Below are 24,522 nucleotides of genomic sequence, written 5' to 3'. Positions count from 1 at the left end.
AGAGAGAGGAGGAAGCAGGCTTCCTGCGGAGCAGAGAGCCTGATGCGGGGCTCAATCCCAGGACCCTGGGATCATGACCTGAGCAGAAGGCAGAGGCTTTAACCCACTGAGCCACTAGGTGCCTCTGATCAAGTTATTTTAGAAGTAACTTCTTACTTAAAATCAAGTGTGATGAATTCTCAGAACAAAAGGATGCCATGAAAGGAAGACTCTTGGTAGAATTTTTCATTGGGATTGAGCCCCACATCGGTCTCTCTGCTTGGCGGGGAGCCTGCTTCCCCCTCTCTCTCTGCCTACTTGTGATCTCTGTCTGTCAAATAAATAAATAAAATCTTTAAAAAAAAAAATTCGCTTAAGTGGGAGTGAAGGGGCCTCATTTTGCATGTGGGCTATCCTTGGAAGAGGATATGACACTGAGTAAGGCAGCTTTTCAGTGGAGGCAGTTCTGAAAAGGATCAGTAGCTGAGGGTTATCTTTTTGGTAGTACTTTGCACCAGCTGGGACTACAGATCCTTCTCTCTTACAGGGAGATCTGTGTAGTTGGTATTATCACACTGTCCACCATAAAGAGTCAATCAGGATGAATACTTACAAACAAATCATCATGTGCTGTGTCAGCTTGGAGGAATGACTTGACTAATTGCTAGAAGGAGCTATGAAAGCTTATGGAAGGGATGACATTTGAGCTTGAGCTAGGATTTTTGTTTTTTAAGATTTTATTTGAGAGAGAGAAAGGACACGTGCACACATGAGAGGGGAAGGAGCAGAGGGAGAGAGAGAGAATCTTAGGCTGACTATGCTCTGAGTGTGGAGCTTGAGATTAGGACCTGAACCAAAGCCAAGAGATGGATGCTCAACCAACTGAGCCATCCAGGCATCCCCTGGGCTAAGTTTTAAAGAATGAATTAGTAGGTTTAGAAGGGGAAAGTGTAGAGAATGGGACATCTTTCATTGAGTCACTGACATTTCATAGCATAGTCAAGATGATTTGTTTAAAGGGCAAAGGGTTAACTGCATTAGCCATTCTTCAATTTCTAGCAATTATGATAAAAATCGTGAAGCTGTTTCCAAAGTCTTGGTTTGTTTCCATGGTGATAATTTAAAAAAAAAACACAAAAACTTAAATCCCAGTATGCTCAGGCTTGACACTGAGCCAAGCCCATCATGGCCAGAACCCCAAAAAGATAGGCTGAACTTGAGTGAGAACCTTTTTTTCCTAAGAGTCCAAATTGGATTTGGTCCCTGCGTTGTCCCTTGTGCTTAGGTCTGGAACAGATACAATGAATTTCTTTCATACTGAACATGTTCTTTGTTGCTTAGTATGTTCCCTCCTAGGCTTGAGGGTGTCCATGGGAAGTCAGAAGATAGATTAAAGTGGGGCTCTACCACTTACTACTTCTTTGACCTTGGGAGGCTAGGTAAACACTTGATCCTCTTTTCTCATCCTTAAAATACAGATAGTGATGCATAATAACATCATTTTAGGATTGTTGAGATAATGTATAAAAGCTTATAAACCATTAGGTGTTTCCTAGGATATTTTATTACTTTTTAAAATCCCTTATGAAATATATGTGATGTTAGGTTTTTATGTTATGATAAGATTTTTAAATTTCTGTTTTTTAAGATTTTTTTAATTTGAGAGAGTGAGTAAGAGAGCATGAGCAGGGGAGGAGCAGAGGGAGAGGGATAAGCAGACTGTGAGCACAGAGCCCAAAGAGGGGCTTGACCTCATGATTCTGAGATCATAACCTGAGCTGAAATCAAGAGTCAGACACTTAACCAAGTGAGCCACCCAGGTGCTTCAGGATAAGTTTTTTTTTTTTTTAAATAAGATTTATTTATGTATCTTAGTGTGTGCCCTAGAGGGAGCAGTGGAAGGGGCAGAGGGAGAAGGAAAGAGAGAATCTCAGGCTGACTCCCCGCTGACTGGGGAGCCCAGCGTGGGTTCAGTCTCATGACTCATGAGATCATGACCCGAGCCTAAATCAAGAGTTGGACGCTCAATTGACTGTGCCACCCAAGTGCCCCTGTTAGGGTAAGAATTTTAAAAAGCAAGTTTTGGGGGGGCCTGGGTGGCTCAGTGGGTTAAAGCCTCTGCCCTCGGCTTGGGTCATGATCCCAGGGTCCTGGGATTGAGCCCCGCATCGGGCTCTCTGCTCAGCAGGGAGCCTGCTTCCCTTCCATTCTCTCTGCCTGCCTCTCTGCCTACTTGTGATCTCTCTCTCTCTCTCTCTCTCTGTCAAATAAATAAATAAATAAATAAATCTTTAAAAAAAAAAAAGCAAGTTTTGATTGTTGGGAGCTATGGATTTAGCCTGTAGAACCTAGTTCCCATATTAACACTAAAATCTTTAATAGAAGGGTGAATGTCACAGAGAAAAAACTATTACTTAGCTTCTGAATCCTGACACATCTGCTATATAGATGTCAGATGTACATGAACAGATTGCTCGTTGTGGGGATGAATAAGAAAATGGATGGCAAATTTAGTGTAATAACTGTTACTCCTTACAGTTTCTGCTGTGCTGATAATGGGTCAAAAAATGTAGTCAACGGAGAATGAAGTGGATGTGATAGGGCTGTTGCTCAATACAGCAGTATGAGAGAGATTGCAGTCAAAATGAAATTGTCTAGACATCTGACCCCTAGCACAGCTGTCAATTCCAAATGAACTGTTGAAAAACAAATACATAGGTAGATCATAGAGGTCTAGACTTCTGCTAAGTACTTCCAAGAATATTTTCCCTGGAAAGAAAAGTTGCCAGTTAATAGGGGGGATAGGCTCATTCTGTACTTCATGACACCTGTTAAGTTGAGAAGGCAGGAAACTCTGAGCAGATCTCATTACTAAAAGAGAAATGATGATTACGTGAAATATCGCCTCTGGTTCCAAGAGAATGCATTAGAGTCACTTGAAGAGCCTTTCAAAATACAAATGTCTACATCCCAACCCTGGACATTAATTAATTTGGTCCTCATCTCTAGAATGGGGCCTGGGGGAGGGGCAGTTATTTTGAAAAGTTTGCGAACTAATTCTGATGTGGCTCTCTTGAACTACTGGTTTCAGTGAGCTTTGTTTAATTGGAATTAGTAAATTCCCAGATGTTGAGATAAAGAACTAAGTATTGGGAGTTTTTTCCTAGGGGAGTTTAGTGAGCAGAATGTTGATTTTTGTAAAACCGTAGGTATTTAGGGACAGCTTCATCTTTTCCAATGTTGCACAACATGTTTTGGTTATTAGAATGACTGAAAGTACTAAAGGGTAACTAGAATATTGTGGGGAGCACTTGTAAGTGTTTAATTCTATTATATGAATGGGGTATGATTTTACTAGGAAAAAAAAACCTGTTCCATCATGTTTAAATAATGGAAAAATCATCCTGCCTGTTACAAAATCCAGATAAGCATAATTGGCTATTTTCTGAGATTTTTATATTAAAAGTACAGAGTTTACTAAGTATTTTCTTGTCTGCTGGCTGATAAGAGGTAGTAGATAACCTTAAGTTTAAGGAAAATTTATCAGGGACAGTGTTTACTTTTTTTAAATTAACATATAATGTATGATTTGTTTCAGGGTACAGGTGGACAGTGTTTACTTTTGAATAGACTAACTTGTCTTTTATGCAAATCTGGGGAGGGGCATAAACCAAACTTTTGTATTTGTTGGAACACTTTGGTCCAACTCATTAAGTGCATAGTTTTGATACTGGAGAGGAGCCATTTGTATGAGTTGGGGGATTTTCACCAAAGGTTTTCTGTAATGTTCCCAGACAAAGATAGGTAAGTAGGAGACCATAAAGAATGGTCTTAAGTTATTTCAAAGAGAATGTCAGGGCACTCGGATTTGGAGATGGGGGGAGGGACATACATAGTTTAAAGAATATTTACCATTACAGCATTTTATATACCCCGTCCCCCAAATAGGGCAGAATAACTTTTTATAATGCAAAAACAGCCTGACAACAATTTTACCTTCTCAGATGGTTGTGATAGCGGAATATCATTATAATTTTTAATCAGTATTGTGGATAACCTCCTAGGTCTGGCATAGTGGACCCAAAATCTTCATTAGAAGGGAACTTTAAAAAAGTTAAAAAAACCAAAAACATTGTTTTAAAGGGATGATTGTTGGTGAGATCTGAAGTTTAACCTTAAATTATGGTACCAGTAATTCAGCTCAATTTTAGAAGGCCTTTTATTATATAGAGTTTTAGGATATTGAATGAGAATGAACGTTATGCTGTAGTATGGATGGGACTAAATTTGTACAGTGACGTTTTCTGAAAGAATTAGTTTGTATTCTGTGGTCCTTAAAAGGTGATAATTTTTTCTTCTTTCAGCTTGCTGAAGCAAAGACTCATTTTGAAGATGTTTAATAAATCATTTGGAACACCCTTTGGGGGTGGCACTGGTGGCTTTGGCACAACTTCAACATTTGGGCAGAGTAAGTTTTACAAAACAAGGGGAGAAACTTAAGCTATTCTTACTAAGAACAAATACATTCTGGTGGCTGAAATAAAAAACACAGGAAATAAGTGCTGGCGAGGGTGTGGAGCAAAAGGAACCCTTCCTTGCCCACTGTTGGTGGAAATGCAAACTGGTGCAGCCACTGTGGAAAATAGTGTGGAGGTTCCTCAGAAAATTAAAAATAGAATCAGCATACAATCTAGTAATTCCGCTACTGGGTATTTACCCAAAGAAAACCAAAATACTAATTCAAAAAGAAATGTGCACCCCGTATTTATTGGTAAGGTATGGGAACAACCCAAGTGTCCATGGACTGATGAATGAATAAAGATGTGGTATATATACAGTGGAATATTAATCATAAAGACTGAGATCTTTTTTTTTTAAAGATTTTATTTATTTATTTGACAGACAGATCACAAGTAGGCAAAGAGGCAGGCAGAGAGAGAGAGAATGAGAGAGAGAGGGGAGGAAGCAGGCTCCCCGCTGAGCAGAGAGCCCGATGCAGGGCTAGATCCCAGGACCCTGAGATCATGACCTGAGCCGAAGGCAGAGGCCTTAACCCACTGAGCCACCCAGGTGCCCCAGGACTGAGATCTTAACATTTGTATCAATGTGGATGGATCTAGAGGGTTTAATCCTAAGTGAAATAAGTGAGAGAAAGACCTATACTCATATGTGGAATTCAGAAAGAAAACAAATGAACAAAGAAAAAAGATATGAAGAAACAGACTCTTAAATACAGATTCTGAAACTAATAAAACTCTGAAACAATGTAACACTTAATTATACTTGAATAAATTTTTAAAAAGAAAAAAATCATTCTGATAGTTTAGATAGGAATTTTATTCATACTTTGGTCTTATAACAAATTCTCTTTGATAAATAACTGGATAAGATCTTGTTAGAATTTTATAAGAAATAGAAATAACTGGAGTTTTCATGGTTTTTTGATCATTCATAGAAGGTACTTGATATATATATGTTTTATATATATATTTTATATATATATATATAAAATATATATATATATTTTTTAAAGCATGTGCATGAGCCTTGGGGGGTGTTGGGGGAGGGGCAGAGAGAGAATCTTTTTTTTTTTTTCTTTTCAAGATTTTATTAGAAGGCACAAGGGGTGGGGTAGGGGCAGAGGGGAGAGGGAAAAGCAGACTCCCCACTGAACAGGGAGTCCGACAAGAGGCTCGATCCCAGGACTCTGAGATCATGACTTGAGCTGAAGCCAGACGCTTAAGGGACTGAGCCACCCAGGGTCCCCTTGTTTGTTTTGTTTTGTTTTGTTGTTTTCAAAGAATGTATTTCCTGTCATTGAACTATGGAATTAGAATCTTGGTTGGAACTTGAACATGTGTATTCTGAAAAACCTTTCCAGGTCTTTCTCATGCACTCCCCTAAGTAAGGATCATTCATCCCAGAGACTCTGGAATATATAATGCCTAGAGAGAATTTAACACTTTAAGTTTGATGACTTTGCTTTTGTCTGTAGCTCGAGATCATTAGTTACCTTGGCACTCCTTTTTTTTTTTAACCCGTTGACATCTATAACTTTATTGAAAAGTCACACCTCTTCACTTTGTTTTTTCCTCCTGGAACAATGAATAAAATGTTTGGCTTAATTTTAACTGTAATTTGTAGTCTGATGGAACTTTGAAAAAATAATTTTCAGATTAGACCAGTTATCCTGTTCAAACACAGAATATTGAGAAATACTAAGATCCTTTCCAGTGGGTCACCTGATTTAGATTTTATTTTGACTCTGGATTTTCCTTTTTCAGACACTGGCTTTGGCACTACTAGTGGAGGAGCATTTGGAACATCTGCATTTGGTTCTAGCAACAATACTGGAGGCCTCTTTGGAAATTCACAGACCAAACCAGGTAGGGATTTTACTTGGAATATGGTTGGTTTATTCTTAGCTGGTATAGGACTTCATTTAGTGGTTCCAGTCCATGTATTTAACTGTTTTTTTCCTCTCCATCTCGCCAGGAGGATTATTTGGTACTAATTCATTTAGTCAGCCAGCTACTTCCACAAGCACTGGCTTTGGGTTTGGCACATCAACAGGAACATCAAATAGCTTGTTTGGAACTGCAGGTACAGGGACCAGTCTCTTCTCATCCCAGAACAATGCCTTTGCGCAAAATAAACCAACTGGCTTTGGAAGTAAGTAGGACATCATTGGACTTTTGCATCTAATAATTTGATTTGGTTATTGAATGTACTCCCTCTTTTTCTTTTCCCTGTGTTCATTTACCCCCTTTCTCCACCAGGTAGCAAAAACATTGGGGAGACGAAAACCTCAGAATGTATTGAAAAGTTTAATAGGCTGGAAAGGAGGGGGCTACATTGCTCCAAGATTGAAAATCTAAGAAGCACTAGTATTCAAGGGATATGCAGAGGAAGAGTCTCCTGACATAGAATGACCAGAGAGTGGATGAAAAGCCAGGCCAGAGTAATGTCATAGGTGTTAAGACAGGAGAAATTCAAGGAGGAATGCACATATTCCTCCATATTGTACTGCAGGGACACCTTCTTCTTGCCTCTGTTTCACATTGGGTATAAGAGACTAAAGCAGGAATAACATACTAGATGTGACATGGTTGCTCTTCCATTCCTCATCCATGGCAGATGTTTTGTTTAAGTAGGCTCATGGAGCCCAGCATGGGGCTTGAACTCACGACCCTGAGATCAAGACCTGAGCTGAAGTTAAGAGTCAGACAACCGACTGAGCTACCCAGATAGCAGATGTTTTTAACTGATTGCTTCAAATCTAAATGTGGCCTGGGGATAATTCACACAGTACTTTGAGGTAACCACTACTAGTTGAACAGGTGTTCCCTGTGAGTTGATGCATTCCCAGTGCAAAAGTATAGCAGAATGAATGTTAGCCAGCTATCACTGTTTCACAGAGGGAAAGTTGTGGGATATTGAAATATTTAACCATGACAATGTAAAATGCAGTCTGACTTGCTAATTCAAAAGAGATGTGACTGTTTACTTGAAACCATACATTAGGACATGTTTTTAGAAAAGAAATAGCAGTTTGCCAGTATGAAATCAGACACTTCTTAAATTGGTGATTAGGATATAATTTACTATTAAATACTAGCAGATAACGTTATTGCTTACTGACATTTCTGCACCTTATGTATAACTTCTTGAGAAGTAATATCTCTCTTTGAAAAATATATTCCTTAGATAACAGTTAAATTCACTTTATGTAATTTTTTGAAATTCAGCTTTTTGGAAAAGTAAGGCAATCAGAGAATTTATTCTAAGAAATAATCAACATGCCTACTAATTTTTCCATATAATTTTACTGCACAAAATTTAATAATAATCTGTTTGATTACCCTAATAGGATCATTGTGTGTTTTGAACTTCTTGGTTTTGTTTAAGTGTTTGTATTAATGTATGTAAATAAAAGATACAGTGACCCCTGTTGAGGTCTGTTGTGATGTTTTCAGAAAGACAAGTTCATTCCGCATGTAGTCTTATCAAAAAAGGAGAAATGAGATAAAATTTATGATGAAATAGAGTACCATTTCTTTTCATTTGTACCATTTCATTTCATTCCAAATTTACCCAACAAGAACTTTATAGACACTTAGCTGACAAAGGGATTCAGATTTTATTTCACTTCAGAGTTGGAAGCCTAGAATTATGTATGTGTCTGTATGAAACATGTTTGAAGGTACTTGCTAGGGAGATTTGAAAGAGAGAATTTGAGAATGTGAAAGTAATGCTGTTGTGGCACCACAGCCCAGTTTCAAAATATCTTACAGATTCTTAGACTCTTAACTGTTGCCATCTCATTTTTCTTTCTAATTTACAGATTTTGGAACAAGTACTAGCAGTGGGGGACTCTTTGGTACTACAAATACAACCTCTAATCCTTTTGGTAGCACATCTGGCTCCCTCTTTGGGCCAAGTAGTTTTACAGCTGCTCCTACTGGGACAACTATTAAGTTTAATGTAAGTATTTTCTTCTAGTCTTTGTGGAATATATTACTCTTCTATTTGTATATTTCTTTGAAGGATGAAATAAAATTTCTCCATTTTCCACTTAGCATAGTTTTTAGTCTCACTCTTCCTGAAAGTGTTAAGAACAAAATCTCTAAATATTTATATACTAGGTATGAAAAGTCATGAAACATTAATCTTGAATATGTGTATTTGAATCATGCTCAACCCAATCAAATTCATATTCACAAGGTTGATTACAATAGGTAGTATGAGCTTGAACTTGTATTTACTGCATTCATAACTTGGCTCTGAATGATCATCATTCCTTGTATATATAAAGGAATGAGGGGGCAAACTAAAAGAAATTATTGAAAACAGGGCCTCTTTCAAGACAAAATCAGAGAGGGATACAAACCGTAAGAGACTCTTAATCATAGGAAACAAACAGGGTTGCTGGAGGGGTTGGGGTGGGAGGATGGGGTAACTGGATGATGATCAGTAGGGAGGGCACATGATGTAATAAGCTGGGTTATTATATAAGACTGATGAATCACTGAACTCTTTCTCTGAAACCAATAATACACAATGTTAATTAATTGAATTTAAATTTAAAAAATCAATAGTCTTAAAGAATAGGGCCTCTTGAGATACAGGGAATAACGCATCAGTATTCCATTTGCCAATGAAAAATGAAACTAGTTGATGAAATGGCAGAATGGGGCAGTAGAGTTTGATGTTTTCTTTGACTATTATGAGAGAATGTGATAGAGGGTTAGAATGGAAGATTTGTTAATGAAAATGTATGGAATACTACTTGATATAAGATACCACTTGATGTGATTGGTTGAGAGATACTTAGGATAGGCAAGAGGGCAATTAGCCCAAAGAAAATCTGGCACAAATAGGTCTTGGCTTAACCTCTTGTTAAAATTTACTCTAGGAAATGAAGAATTTCTTAGGCAAGGTGGCGAAGTCATAATTTAGAAACTGAAGTTTATTTTTATTTTATCTTTATTTTTAAGATTTTATTTATTTGAGATAGAGGGACAGAGAGAGAGAGTACAAGCAGGGTGGACGAGCAGAGAGAGAGCGAGAAGCAGACTCCCCACTGAGCCAGGAGCCCGAAGTGGGGCTCGATCCCAGGACTCACAGATCATGACTTGAGCCAAAGGCAGATGCTTAACCAGTTGAGCCACCCAGCCGCCTCAAAACTGAACTTTAGAATTTAGAAACATATTGAATTTAGAACCCTAAATTTAATATAAAATTAAATATAAATGATAGTGAAAAATACTGTGTGTTCTCTCTTAAAAAATATAATAATTGAGAAAACTGACAATACATGTGGAAATCTTTGGTTACATACATCTACAAATATGTGTACAAATCTTTAGTTAGTTGAAGGGGGAAAGCCAGTCTTCCGTATTTCTTAATTGCAACAAGTTATAAAGAAGACACTTCAAAAAATTAAATAAATAAAGCAAACATTTCAGAGCAGAGTAGGAGATAGAACTGAGAAATACAAGTTTAAATGTACATGTTGGGTAAATTGGATAGTTTTTCTTATGCATGTAATCTTAAGTGTATATATATTTTTTAAGATTTTATTTATTAGAGAAAGCATGAGTAGGGGGGGAGGGGCAGAGGGAGAGGGAGAGCAGACTTCCTGCTGAGCAGGGAGCCCATGCAGGGCTCTATCCTAGGACCTTGGGATCATGACCTGAGCCAAAGGTAGATGCCCAACTGACTGAGCCACCCAGGTGCCCATTATTTATTTTAACAATTTTATTTGAGAGCGAGCATGTGTGTACAAATTGGGGGAGAGGCAGAGGGAGAGGGAGAAGCAGACCCCGCTGAGTAGGCAGCCCAGTATGGGATTCAGCCCCAGGACCCTGAGATCATGACCTGAGCCAAAGGCAGACACTTAACTGACTGCGCCACCCAGCTTCCCCTTAAGTGTATTTTAGTAGATAATGAGATGGCTTGGTTAGGGGCTTAATATCTGTGGTAACTATTACTGACATTGATTTATTTAGATAACTTTGACGTAAGGAGGGGGGAGATCAGAAATGCAATATATTAAGCACCCTTGAAACTATCTCGTTTAGCAGAAGACCTACAGGACTAGTTACTATAGAGTTTAGTGATTGAAGAATTATGTCTGTGATAGTAGGGATTTAGAGTATGGACTTAAATATTTGCTTCAGACTTTCAAATTTGCCTTTATCTTCCTTTGCAGCCTCCAACTGGTACAGATACTATGGTTAAAGCTGGAGTTAGCACTAACATCAGTACCAAGCACCAGTGTATTACTGCTATGAAAGAATACGAAAGCAAGTCACTAGAGGTCAGTAAAATGGCAGTACAGAATATCAGCCTAACCTTTTGATTCTATTGGAAAGTAGGTTTTAAAAATGCTTTGATTTTTTTTAGGATCAAGTAGTTCACACTGGGTTTCTGTAAAAAACTTAACACACACATTTTTTTTTTAAAGATTTTATTTATTTATTTAACAAGGAGAGATCACAAGTAGGCAGAGAGGCAGGCAGAATGAGAGGGGGAAGCAGGCGGGGTTCGATCCCAGGACCCTGGGACCTGAGCCGAAGGCAGAGGCTTAACCCACTGAGCCACCCAGGCGCCCCACACATACGTTTTTTAAGTAGGCTCTGTGCCCTGTGTGGGGCTTTAACTCATGACCTGACAGTGAATAAGTCACATGTTTTTAAAAATTTTATTTATGTATTTGAGAGAGCAAGCATGCAAACACAAGTGGGCAGGGAAAGGGGAGGGGTAGGGGGAGAGGGAGAAGCAGACTCCTGGATGAACAGGAAACATGTGGGGCTCAGTTCCAGGACACTGAGGTCATGACTCAAGCCAAAGGGAGACGCCTAACCAACTGAGCCACCCAGGTGCCCCCCAATTATTTTTTTAAATTAATGTAGTAATTATACACATCTTGTTTTAGGCAGGGCAATATGCAGCTTGAATATACTGACGTAGTTCTACTAAATAGTCTATTGTGATTTTATGTTGCTCATATTACTTGGGCAGTGTGCGTATACATGGATACACATGTTTTTAATAAACTCATGGAAAGTCATAAGTGTACCATACAGTAAGTTTTCACCAAGTGAATATACCCATGTAACCAGGATCCAAATCAAGTCATAGTGCATTACCAGCATTCCTGATGTCCCCATATGCTCTGATTCCCTACTATCATGACTGCCCATTTTTTCCTCATTTCAAACTTTATATAGATGAAATCTTAAATTACATACTTTTAAGTCTGTTTTTCCACTTTGTGGGATTATCCATGGTGTCGCATGAAGTTACAGTTTGTTCATTCTTACTGCTGTGTGATTGTGTGTTATATATTTTGAGTATCAACCCTGATTGTAGCTGTTGCTTCCTCTGTATCCCAAATTATACTTGCTTTATTGGAGTGTACAGAAACACCCTGACTTGTGAGGCAAAACTGTTAATGTTAAACTTCATCCCTTCTTTCCCTAATTTTCTGAGACCCCTCACTCTATCCCAGCCTCCTTCGTCTTTTCAGCTAATTTTTACGTTTGGGGTGGGAGTAGATAAAATTATTACATAGCATTTTACTAAAAGGAAATACTGCTCTTTATAAAAGAAAATTAAAATTAAGATATGGTTGGTCCTTTTGGCCTGTGGTGTTAGTGATTATGGTATGGATCTTAATGTCCACTCTACACTGTTGAAAGTGTTTTTCTGTAATGGTATTATGTTAATGTTCTATAATTTTCTGTTTTTTAGTCATGGTTCCTATGTGAACATGGAAATTGAATTCTAAATTTAAGTATTTAGTTTCCTAAATAATTTTTGTGGCTGCATGTTAAGAAAGGAAATACGCTTTTGCTTCCTCTAGGAACTTCGTTTAGAGGATTATCAGGCTAACCGGAAAGGCCCGCAGAACCAAGTGGGAGCAGGTACCACAGCTGGCTTGTTTGGGTCTTCTCCAGCCACCTCCAGTGCGACAGGACTCTTCAGCTCCTCTACCACTAATTCAGGCTTTGCATATGGTCAGAACAAAACAGCCTTTGGAACTAGTAAGCACTTGGCACCATATTGAGCCATATTGAGGAGGGACAGACAACTAAAACATAATTGTCATTTTGTGGTAAATGCTGTGGTGAAAAAGAATTCAGGGATGTTTGAGGAATAGCGTATCTGATATGTATGTGGGGATGGAGAGAAATAGAGTTTTAAATGAAGATAGTTAAAAAGGGCCTCACTTTGATAAGGTAGCATTTGAACAGTGACCTCTGAAGAAGGCAAAGAATAAAGCTATATAGGTTTTTGGGGAAGAACATTCCAGCCAGAGAAGCTATAAGTCTGAAAACCTTGAGTTTTTTCCCAAAGAGATAAGGACTAAGGGGAAGTGTTGAGGGATATAAGGACTATATTTTATAGAACTTTGTGGGCCAGTGTCAAGATCTGAATTTTTATTTGAGTTGGGAAGCCATTAGAGGTTGTAGATAAAGAAGTCGTGTGATTATGAGCGAAGGATCATCTGAAGACTGTTAAGAGTAGATTGTGGTAGCTACATTTATGAGCATAGCATAACCTAGAAACTTGTGGAATCACTACATTGTACACCTGAAACTAATGTAACATAGTGTATCAAACTATAAAAACTCCAAGAAAAAGAAAAAGATTGTAAGGGGGCAAGGGTGAAAACAAATCATTTAGGAAAGCTGTTGCTTTGTTCACATGGGAGATGATGGTGGGTTGGTTAAGGAGATGGAGGTGGTAATAATGTCAGATTTTCGGCCCAGTTTGTATGTAGAACTGATGGAGTTTGCTATAGATTGCTTTGATGTGAAATGTGAAAGAGGGACGTCTAGGATGATGATTAAATTACTTTAATACAAAAAAAAAAAATAAATTACTTTAATACAAATACTACTCTTGTATAGGTAATACGTATATATGATAAAAAGTTCATGAGACACGAAAAAGTCTGTAACCAAAGTTAATCTTCTTTCCCTCCCTTAGCTACCATTTTTCATCCATAGAAACAAGCTAAAGTTAGACTTTTTCATGACCTTTTAGAGAGATTTATACACACCCACAAATACACAGATAAATACATGTTTAAGTGGCATTTAACATTCATTTCAGTACTTGTGTTTTGTGATATAGTTCAGCCATGTATTCATGATTGAGTACAGTGTATCCTATGCGGGAATTATAGAGAGAAAGCCTCTGTTCTCAAGAAAAACTTGGGCTAGCAGGGTTGAAATACACATACAGATTTTGAGTGTAGTGTGGTGTCTTGTGAAATAGAAAGTTTTGGACTCACATGAGGAGAAGAGTTGTTGGGGTCAGAATATTATTGTGGGAATTAAAGTCTGAACCAAATCCAGTTTAGGTGAAAAAGGATGGGAAGTGAAATGGTTATCTTCTGGGTAGTGAATGAATGTAGGGTAACTTAGGTATTTAAGAATAATAAGGCTGTTGCAGTAACTGAGTAATGTAAGGTTTGAGGGTTTGGGGGTTTTTTTCCCTCCATTTATTTTTACTTTCCTTTTTTTCTTTTTTTCTGAAAGGTACCACTGGATTTGGAACAAATCCCGGTGGTCTCTTTGGACAACAGAATCAGCAGACCACCAGCCTCTTCAGCAAACCATTCGGCCAGGCCACAACCACTCAGAACACTGGCTTTTCCTTTGGTAATACCAGCACACTAGGACAGCCAAGCACCAACACCATGGTAAGGAACCAGGCCCTTAGTTACCTCCACCTCTTAACATTTACATAGCTAAGTAATGAGACTTCTAATCATGTCAGACTACAAGTTCTTAGTTCTTAAGGGTTGATGGTAAAGAAAAGGGCAAAATGTAAGTAATTAAAACCTGTATTCTAGTACAAGCTCTACTCTGAGCAAGTTGCTTATTCTTTCTGAGGATATTTCAGTAGGAACTGCTTAATGTGCTAGAATTGGCCATCCTGAAGGCTACACCTTAGGACATTGGTTCTGTCCACATTCTATAGAGTAAGAGGAGAAAATACTTATAAATCACTGGCTGTCTTTGAGAGTATTCTTTTACCTTGTTAAGTGTGGGGTCACACAAAGATGTGTAATTCATTAAATAAGAGAGCATTAAAACTCAGAGCCATTATTGGATAATTGGTACTTCTGTGCAAAAAAGCAAGAGGAAGGAAGTACTTAGAATCATTGCCAGTTTATTTCTGAGGACTCTTTTAGGAAAGAGTAAAATTAAGATTAATTAGAGGTGTGATTTATTGATTTGAATTCTTGGAATTTAACTGGACTTTAAAGCCAGTTAAAGATATTTTACCTGATTAAAAAATAATTACAGCCAGACCCCAAAATCTTAAAAATACTGGCAGACAAAATTCAGTAACATATTAAAAGGATTATAACCGTGACCATGAGGGATTCATCCCAGAATGTTTGTTCAGCATAGAAAAATTAATAAACCAGAAAAATAAAAAAGGGATACCTGGGTGGCTCAGGTGGTTAAGGTTCTGACTCTTGATCTGAGCTTAGTTCTTGATCTCAGGGTAATGAGTTCAAGCCCACACTGGGGGAGGAAGGCTGGATGTGGAGCCCACTTAAAAAAAAAAAAACGGATAAAAGAAATAGAAAAAAACAAAAACCAGTAGGTACAGAAAAAGTGTTTTGACACCCTTTCATGATAAAAACATTCTACAGAGAATAGAAAGGAACCCAGAATAGCCAAAGTAATCTTGAGAAAGAAGAAAGCTGGAACACTCATGTCTCAATTTTAATGTTTACTATAAAGCAATAGTAATCAAGATGGTGGTACTAACAGAAGGCTAGACATACAGATCAGTGGAATAGAGTTGAGAGTCCAGAAATAAACCCTCAAATTTATAGATAATTGATTTGCAACAATAATACCAAAACAGTTCTTGATGGGGAAAGAATAATTTTTTCAACAGATGGTGCTAGGACTATTTATTTGTTTAAGAGAATGTGTGAGTGGGAGGGAGGTGAGGAAAGGGAAGGGGAGAAGCAGACTCCATGCTGAGCACAGAGCCCAACATGGGGCTTGATCCTGAGCTGAAATCAAGATTTGGACACTCAGCTGACTGAGCCACACAAGTGCCCCTGGGACAATTGATTTTTCAATGCACAAAAATTCAGTTGGAAAAAAAAAAGCAGCTGAACCCTTTCTCACCACCATTGTAGCAGCTGTACACATTAACTCAAAATGGATCAAATACTTAAATAGCTGAAACTATAATTTTTTTTTTTTTTTTAAGATTCTGTTTACTTACTTGACAGACAGCAAAAGAGGAAACCCAAGCAGGGGGAGTAGAAGAGGGAGAAATAGGCTTCCAGAAGAGCAGGGAGCCCAACTTGGGGCTTGATCCCAGGACCCTGCGATCATGACCTGAGCCAAAGGCAGACACTTAATGACGGAGCCACCCAGGCACCCATGAAACTATAAAATTCTAACAAGAAAAGGAATTAGATAATGGTTTCTTAAAAGTGACACCAAAAGCAAAAGAAAAAAATAGACTGAACTTTATCAAAATTAAAACTTGTGGGTCAAAGGAATACCATCAAGAAAGAGAAAAGAACACCCACAGATGATAGAAAATACTTGTAAGTTATATATTTTATGAAGGACTTGGATTTAGAATATGTAAATAACTTTAATGAGTCAGTAAGACAATGACCCATTAAAAATGGGCCAAAGACTTGAATAGGTATTTCTTCAAAGAAGATAAAACAAATGGCTAATGAGCACATGAAGAAATACTCAACTCTGGTAGTTACCAGGAATGTGCAAGTCAAAACCACAGTAAGACACTGCTTCCTATCCAGAAAGAAGGCATAAAAATGCTAGACCATAGTATTTTCAAAAACTGTAGAAATTGGAAACCTTATACATTGCTGGTAGGAATGTGAAATAATGCAACCACTTTGGGTTTGGTGTTTCCTCAAAATGTTACACAGAGTTACCATTTGACTGAGTAATTGTATACCTTGGTATTTCACCAACAGAAATACAAACACAAAACTTTGTACACAAATGATTATAACATAGCCAGAATGTAGAAACATCTCAATTGTCCATTAGTGATGAATGAATTAAAAAAATGTATATTCATACAGTGGAATATTGTTCAGCCATAAGTGGAATGATAAATGCTACAATGTGGTTGGATCTTTTAAACATGGCAATTTTAAACAAGTTAAGCCTTTCACAAAGGACCACATTTTATAGGATTCCATTCATAACAATATACTCAGAATGGACAAATCCATGGAAACAAAAAGTAGATGAGTGATTGATTGCCTAGGAATAGGGTGTGATTCTTAACTGGCCTGGGTTTTTTTTTTTTTTTTGGAGTGAGAAAAATGTTCTAGATTAGAGAGTAGGGATAATTGCTTAAGTCTGAAGGGAAAAAAACCTGAATAATGAACTTTAAGTGGGTAAATTTAATGGTATATGAATTATGTCTCAGTAAAGCTGTTTTAAAAAACACTGTTTGGGACACCTGGTTAAGCATCTGACTCTTGGTTTGGGCTCAGGTCACGATCTCAGGTACGTCAGATTGAGCCCCACATCAGACTTTATGCTCAGTGGGGAGTCAGTCTGCTTGAGATTGTCTCTCCCTCTTGTCCCCACCTTCCTACCCGCCACATGGGCCTTTGCTCTGTCTGTCTCTCTCTCTCAAATAAATAAATCTTTAAAAAACAAACCGAAAAACCCAACACTTGAATTCTCAGTTCAGCAATAATAGTCCATTAGTGCAGTATTTTGTTGCTGTTGTTGTAGTTAACTAATGCATAAATAAAATACTTTCTTAAACATTGGGTGATTGTGAACTTTGCTTACTTGAAACGAGTGTAGTTTCTCATCTCAAATTTAGAAGACTTGAGATGCCTGGATGGCTTAGTTGGTTAAATATCTACCTACAGCTCAGGTCATGATCCCAGGGCCCCGGCATCAAGTCCCACATCAGACTCCTTGCTCAGTGGGGAGCCTGCTTCTCCCTTTGCCTGCTGCTCCCCCTGCTTGTGCGCTCACTCTTTCTCTCTCTGACAAATAAATAAATAAAATCTTTAAAAAAAAAAAAGGACTTTAACATTACTCTCCTGCCTCTGTCCAAATTGATTATTTCTGCTGCTTGTTTTCAGTTACTTGATTCAAAATCCATTCCCCAGCTCAATATTGATTAGTTCTTTCAGCATAACTCTCTGAAAGTGAAGCATTCTGTCATAATGTTTTGATTTCAGTGTTGCAACCCCACTGTTTCGTAGAGCACAAGAGTTAGTATAAAGTCTTATTAGCCGCCCAGGACCTTGGAGCTCATCGGGCTTAGATGTAGATACGAATTTCTGGTCCTGTCACTCAGGAGGTATGACATCTTGGGCAAGTTTTTAACTGCCTCAAGGTGGGATTTTCGTTTCATTTTAAATGGCCCTCATAAGAGTTGTTGGGAAGAAAAGATATACTCTGTGCATTTAGCATAATATGTATATCAAATAAACTTTTTTAAAATGGCAACTGTTAGTAATCTAAGACTCTTAAAACAGACTGTTGTGGGATATCTTCTAATGTAGGTTACTTTTTGCAGGGTTTATTTGGAGTAACTCAAGCTTCACAGCCTGGAGGTCTTTTTGGGACAGCTACAAACACCAGCACTGGGACAGCATTTGGAACAGGAACAGGTCTCTTTGGGCAGCCCAACACTGGATTTGGTGCTGTTGGTTCGGTAGGTTTTTACAGTTTACTGTAATTTGAAGATACGTATACATTTGTGAAAGGAATTTCTAAGTATGATTTAACTGTTTTTCAAGTATTTTTACTGGATACATTATATGACTTGATACTGATATAATTGAAAGCTATTTGGTGCAAAAAAGAGTAACCAGGTAACTTCAGTAGGTTAATTTTTAAGTAGTAAGTTCTTTTTAAAATTTCTTTGGCTCGATGCTTATGTACTGTTTACTTCTGATAACAAAATATCACTCCGGTTAGTTAAATTGAGTCTAAGGTGACATGCTTTCATTCTTAAAATTGGGTAATTTTTAATTCCTATATCTAACTCTTTTTGAGGTGGTAAGTCGGTATGGTAATTTAAGAATGCAATTTTCCAAGTGCTAAAATTGTTAATGGTCTCATGGTTTTCATGAAGTTGGAGACTTAACTTAATTGTGTTCCTTGTTAAGTCATTTAAGTAAAAAACTATTTAGGAGTGTGCTTTACCTAAAAATAATAGTAAAATCTGTATGGCCACTTAATTATATGAGAATCAGTATGAAACAGCCAATCTGTATTATGTACCAATTTTAAAAAGCTTTGAACATGCCGTTGTGACTAATTAAAAAAAAGAAAAGAAAAATTCCAAAATGTGGTTTTCATGAAAATTGAAATCTGTTATTTCCTAATTTTTCTTTGGGCAGTTAATTGAGATGAGAAATTGAGAAAATTATAGAATGCTTCAAAAAGTTGGTTTTTTCCCCAATGATTTTATTTATTTATTTGACACAGAGAGATCATAAGTAGGCAGAGGCAGTCAGAGAGAGAGGCAGAAGCAGGCTCCTTGCTGAGCAGAGAGCCCGATGTGGGGCCCAATCCTTGAGACCATGACCCGAGCTGAAGGCAGAGGCTCAACCCACTGAGCCACCCAGGCGCCCCCCAAAAGTTCTTTTTAATAATCACTTTATTGAAATATAATCTATATGCCATACAATTAACCCTTCCAGGGCTTATAATTCAGTGGTTTTTAGCATACCAACAGATTATAGAACTGTCACCATAGTCAGTATTAGAACATACTCATCACCTTAATAAAAGGAAACCTCATACTCATGAGTAGTCACTTTTCATCCCCCCCCCCCCAATTACCTCAGGCCTTTTATCTATTCTGGACATTTTATATAAATGGAATCACATATAATCTTTTGTGACTGATTCCTGTTGCTTAGCATATTGGCATAATGTTTTGAAGGTTCCTCCATATTCTAACATGTTTAAATTTTTTATCATCACTGTTCCTGCTGGCAGATTGTATACATAATACTTTTATGTTACCAGATAAAGAAATATTTGATTACTTTGTTGTTTTCTTTGCCCCACTGTAATACTGTGCTGAATGGTTGCCATTAACTTCTCAGGCTAGGAGCATGTTCTATAAAATTAATCTTGCTCAGATTAGTATACTTCTCTGATAGTCTTTATTCACATTATGCCTATTTTCTCATAAAAGTTATGACATCTTCTCTTGTTTACCTCACAATCAGGTTTATCTGAGGTAGCCTTTTTGCTATTTGGAGTGTATCTTTATATTACTTAAAATTTTCCTGTATTTTGTTCTTTTTAGACCCTGTTTGGGAATAACAAGCTTACTACATTTGGAACCAGCACAACCAGTGCTCCTTCATTTGGTACAACCAGTGGCGGGCTCTTTGGTAACAAACCAACCCTGACTTTAGGAACCAATACAAACACTTCCAATTTTGGTACATATAAAAAGCAGGTTTGGCTCTCTTAAAGTTACACTGACTATACCACACATCATTCTCCTGATTCGTATGATTGGGAATATTTAAAAATTCTCAGGTAAGCTGTGGCTTGATGTGAAGTACCAGAGGGAAAGGTTTAAAATCATGGACTTGGGTTGACATAGTTCGAAGGGATATAAATTGCCTTACCTCATTATTAGTCTCTTAACTTGCTGCTTTGGATAAAATGGGCCATTCAACACATTCAGTGGTACCTTGTAGAAAGTTGCTTCTCTAATGGCGATGGATTTTTTCCCAAAATAAGGAAATACATTTTCTTTGAATTACCTCACCAATAATTGAGAAACCGAAATAAAACATATACGGTTGAAGTAACACATTGTTTTAGGCCAGGTTCCAGACAGGGAAGTAATGTACAAATGAGATTTGATGATTTTTTTTAAATGTTTATTGTTGTCATTTTTGTTTTGATTTTTTGTTGTTTTTTTGAGATTTTGTAATTTTTTTGATATTGCATGATTCTTACTGAAATTTGAATCTTTCCCTCAAGCTGCAAAATATATATATATTTTTTTTATTTTTTTACCAAAGTATATTTTTGCTTACATGTTCTTTTTTTTTTTTATTATTTTATTTATTTTTTCGACAGACAGAGATCACAAGTAGGCAGAGAGGCAGGCAGAGAGAGAGAGAGGAGGAAGCAGGCTCCCTGCCAAGGAGAGAGCCTGATGTGGGGCTCAATCCCAGGACCCTGGGACCATGACCTGAGCCGAAGGCAGAGGCTTTAACCCTCTGAGCCACCCAGGGGCCCTACATGTTCATTTTTTTAAAATTTGGAAAATACAGATAACATTGAGTAATAATTAAAAAATAACTGGAAACTACTATTCAGAGATATGCTGGAAGAATTAAACTTGTTTAATAGAAACATTATATTATTTTAAATGTCTTCTATAACTGCTTAATTAAGTTCTTAATCAAATTTTAAACAAATTATTAACATAATTTGTGTTAAATCAGATAAGGAAACTTCATTTCATGACTGGTACCTGTTAAGGATTTTATGTACCAGGTATATTATTAGGTCCTGGGAGTATTTAGTGTGAGGTGAATGAAAATACATGGTTATTGGAGTGCCTGGCTGGCCTCAGTTAAATAGTTTTACACAGTTCTTCAGTGTTTTTGAATGGTCTTAGAGTGTACTGGAGAAAGAGACTATATTAAGCATCTGTTAGAAGGTGGTATTTTTTTACAGAAATATATATGTGAAGGAAATAGGTACCAGTTCCTACATTTTTGTATTTAATTTGACTGATTTTTTTTTTTAAGATTTTATTTATTTATTTGACAGACAAAGATCACAAGTAGGCAGAGAGGCAGGCAGAGAGAGAGGAGAGAGGAAGAAGCAGGCTCCCTGCTGAGCAGAGAGCCCAATGCGGGGCTTGATCCCAGGACCCTGGGATCATGACCTGAGCTGAAGGCAGAGGCTTTAATCCACTGAGCCACCCAGGCACCCCAATTTGATTGATTTTTTTTTTTTTTTTAGATTTTATTTATTTATTTGACACACAGAGAAAGAAATCACAAGTAGTCAGAGAGGCAGGCAGAGAGAGGGGGGGAAGCAGGCTCTCCGCAGAGCAGAGAGCCCGATGCGGGACTCGATCCCAGGACCCTGAGATCATGACCTGAGCTGAAGGCAGAGGCTTAACCCACTGAGCCACCCAGGCGCCCTGATTGATTTTTTAAATAAAGATTTTATTTGAGTGAGAACAGCAGCAGCAGAGAGAGAAGGAGGCTCCCCACTGAGCACTGATACAGGGCTCTATCTCAGCACTCTAGGATCATGACCTGTGCAGGAGGCAGATGCTTAACTGATTGAGCCACTGGGTGCCCCCAATTTGATTTTTTAAAAAGATTTATGTGTTTATTTTAGAGAGCACAAGCATGGGGAGGGGGCTTTTGAGAGAGAGGGAGAGTCCCAAGCTGACTCTGCTGAGCAACCCAGAGATCATGACCTAAACTAAAAGCAGGAGTTGATGCTTAACTGACTGCACACCCAGGTGCCCATTTAATTTGATCTCTTTAACCCTTTTTGTTGTGTTGCTCGCTCACTCTTAGTAGTGATTATCATTTCAATTATAATGCTTTTTAATTGTGAAAGAGTGGTTTTGAGGTAGTGGGCTTGGTTAGCATGGGTATCTATTTTGAGTACTTGTTTCTTATTTTATAAAATTAAAATGGGAAAGATACTTAAGTGTTAAAATAGTGTAAATAGTGTTTTTCAGTCTTTTTTCATCACTGTTAGTCTTTCTCTGAAAAGCTTTGTAGAGCATTTTTTTCTTTTTTTTTGTTTTTGTTTTAAGATTTTATTTATTTATTTGACAGAGTGAGAGATCACAAGTAGAGAGGCAGGCAGAGAGAGAGAGAGAGGGAAGCAGGCTCCCTGCTGAGCAAAGAGCCCCATGCGGGACTCGATCCCAAGACCCTGGGATCATGACCTGAGCCGAAGGCAACGGCTTAACCCACTGAGCCACCCAGGTGCCCCGAGCATTTTTTTCTTAATCATCTTCTCATCCTGTGAGATTTTTAATACCACATGTGTTCTGTTTATCTTTTTATGTACTGTGGCCCTTTGAAGGGCCATAAGCCATTGTATAACTATGATTCATTTAGTCCCTCATGAACCAATTTGCTCTTCCTTTGAAAATGCATGCTTTTTGTAGCATGGTTCATGTTCAGGAAAAAAACCACAACATTTTTTAAATCTGGGTGCTTATATAGGCAAAAATGATAAAAAGGGCTGGGTTTCTGAAATATACTTGATGTTCTTCCATCGTTGCAAATTTCTGATTTGTTAGGAGATTTTTTTCATAAATCTGTTTATACTCACGTTCAATGATTTAAAAGTGAAAGATTTCATTTTTTTAAAATATATATATTTTTTTATTTGACAGACAGAGATCACAAGTAGGCAGAGAGGCAGGCAGAGAGAGAGGAGGAAGCAGGCTCCCTGCGGAGCAGAGAGCCTGATGTGGGGTTCGATCCCAGGACCCTGGGATCATGACCTGAGCCGAAGGCAGAGGCTTCAACCCACTGAGCCACCCAAGCGCCCCGAAAGATTTCATTTTTATCTAATATGCCTGACTAGCTTATGTAATGAATCTTAATTGTCCTAGTTGTTTTTTTCTTTCGTAATCACCAGTGTTGACCTAGTGCCTGGCATAGAATAATGGGTGCTCACCAAAACTTGATAAAATGAATTAATGAGTGGATAAATGGGTCCCTAAGAATAAGGATTCCCTCTGAGTCAGATGGGGGTTCCATGGTAGCAAGTTGTGTTCTACTCTGGGTGAATTAAACATCCCATTACTATCCTTGAGGGATCCTATCTAAGTAAGGCTTTCTTTGATACTCTTGTTTTCTTGGGAAGCTATCAGTTTTGAGTTTGTGGACAGTCTTCTGATTTGAAAATAAGCCACATAACAAATCTGGAAATGGGGTAAGATTATACAAAGATTTAGAGCATCATTGTATTATTGTTAGTCACACTTCCATTATGGGATTCTGTTTCATTTGGCTGGTGATTAATTCACAGAGTTAAAGATTGGTTTACCTGCTGCTTCAGCAGGTGTCGAGAGATCCTTAAGGCATTCTTTAGAGTCATCAGCTCATTTTCTTAGTAAATAATTATTCCTGGGAAGGATGAGTTTAAGATAAAGTGATTATCAGTTAGTGTCTGAATTTCTGAATGAATGGAGGAGTAGAATTGTTTCGAGAGGAATTATGTCAACACTTGTGAGCAACAGTTTAATAAGGTTGATTCTTTGGGTATTGATAAGATGGTGCTGGGCAATAAATTTTCTGTGTATTGTGATCACCATAATAGGACTAGTTAACATCTGTTACCATACATAGTTATACTTTTGTGTGTGTGTGTGTGATAAGAACTTTTAGTATTTACTATTTTAGCAACTTTCAAATATGCAAGACAGTATTTAATATGGTCACCATGCCATATATATTACATCTCCATGACTTATTTTTTTTTTTTAAGATGTTATTTATTTATTTGACAGAGATCTCAAGTAGGCAGAGAGGCAGGCAGAGAGGGGGGCGGGGTACCGGGGGAAGCAGGCTCCGCACCTAGCAGAGAGCCGGATTTGGGGCTAGATCCCAGGACCCTGAGATCATGATCTGAGCCAAAGACAGAGGCTTAACCCACTGAGCCACCCAGGCACTCCTCCATGACTTACTTACTTTATAACTGGAAGTTTGTACCTTTAGATCCCCTTTCACCCATTTCACCCATCCCCTATCACCTTCTTCTGGCAACCACCAATCTATTGTCTGTATCTATAAGCTGTTTTTGTGTGTGTGTTTTATGACATTACACATATAAGTGAGATCATGTAGAATATATTTGTCTTTCTCTGTATGGCTTATTTCACTTAGGATAATGCTTTCAGATTCCATCCATGTTGTCACAGATGGCAAGATTAGCGGAATAATATTCCATTGTATGTATGTGGCACATCTTTATCTGTTTATCCATCAGTGGCTACTTA

General features: G+C 37.8%; 1 protein-coding gene across 10 annotated transcripts in view; it reads left to right on the top strand.

Moving 5' to 3' along the window:
* The window catches only part of NUP98 (nucleoporin 98 and 96 precursor), a 118,939-nt gene that overhangs the window by 14,703 nt on the left and 79,714 nt on the right, over nucleotides 1-24,522 (top strand). For 3 of the 10 annotated variants that reach the window (XM_032853235.1, XM_032853238.1, XM_032853237.1), the window contains exons 2-11: nucleotides 1,336-1,418; nucleotides 4,344-4,447; nucleotides 6,264-6,365; nucleotides 6,475-6,651; nucleotides 8,324-8,463; nucleotides 10,694-10,801; nucleotides 12,350-12,530; nucleotides 14,034-14,197; nucleotides 18,067-18,204; nucleotides 19,816-19,954. In XM_032853235.1, coding sequence (XP_032709126.1) covers nucleotides 4,372-4,447; nucleotides 6,264-6,365; nucleotides 6,475-6,651; nucleotides 8,324-8,463; nucleotides 10,694-10,801; nucleotides 12,350-12,530; nucleotides 14,034-14,197; nucleotides 18,067-18,204; nucleotides 19,816-19,954 — 1,225 coding nt within the window. In that variant the 5' untranslated portion in view covers nucleotides 1,336-1,418; nucleotides 4,344-4,371. The remainder of the gene's footprint in view (nucleotides 1-1,335; nucleotides 1,419-4,343; nucleotides 4,448-6,263; nucleotides 6,366-6,474; nucleotides 6,652-8,323; nucleotides 8,464-10,693; nucleotides 10,802-12,349; nucleotides 12,531-14,033; nucleotides 14,198-18,066; nucleotides 18,205-19,815; nucleotides 19,955-24,522) is intronic. The other 7 variants (XM_032853241.1, XM_032853243.1, XM_032853234.1 and 4 more) reach the window with 4 other exon arrangements.

Source organism: Lontra canadensis, unplaced genomic scaffold (assembly GCF_010015895.1).
Source record: "Lontra canadensis isolate GAN:19392208 unplaced genomic scaffold, GSC_riverotter_1.0 scaffold7, whole genome shotgun sequence".
Lineage (NCBI taxonomy): Eukaryota > Metazoa > Chordata > Mammalia > Carnivora > Mustelidae > Lontra > Lontra canadensis.
Note: the sequence above shows the minus strand (reverse complement) of the source record. Positions and strands in the feature narration are given on the sequence as shown.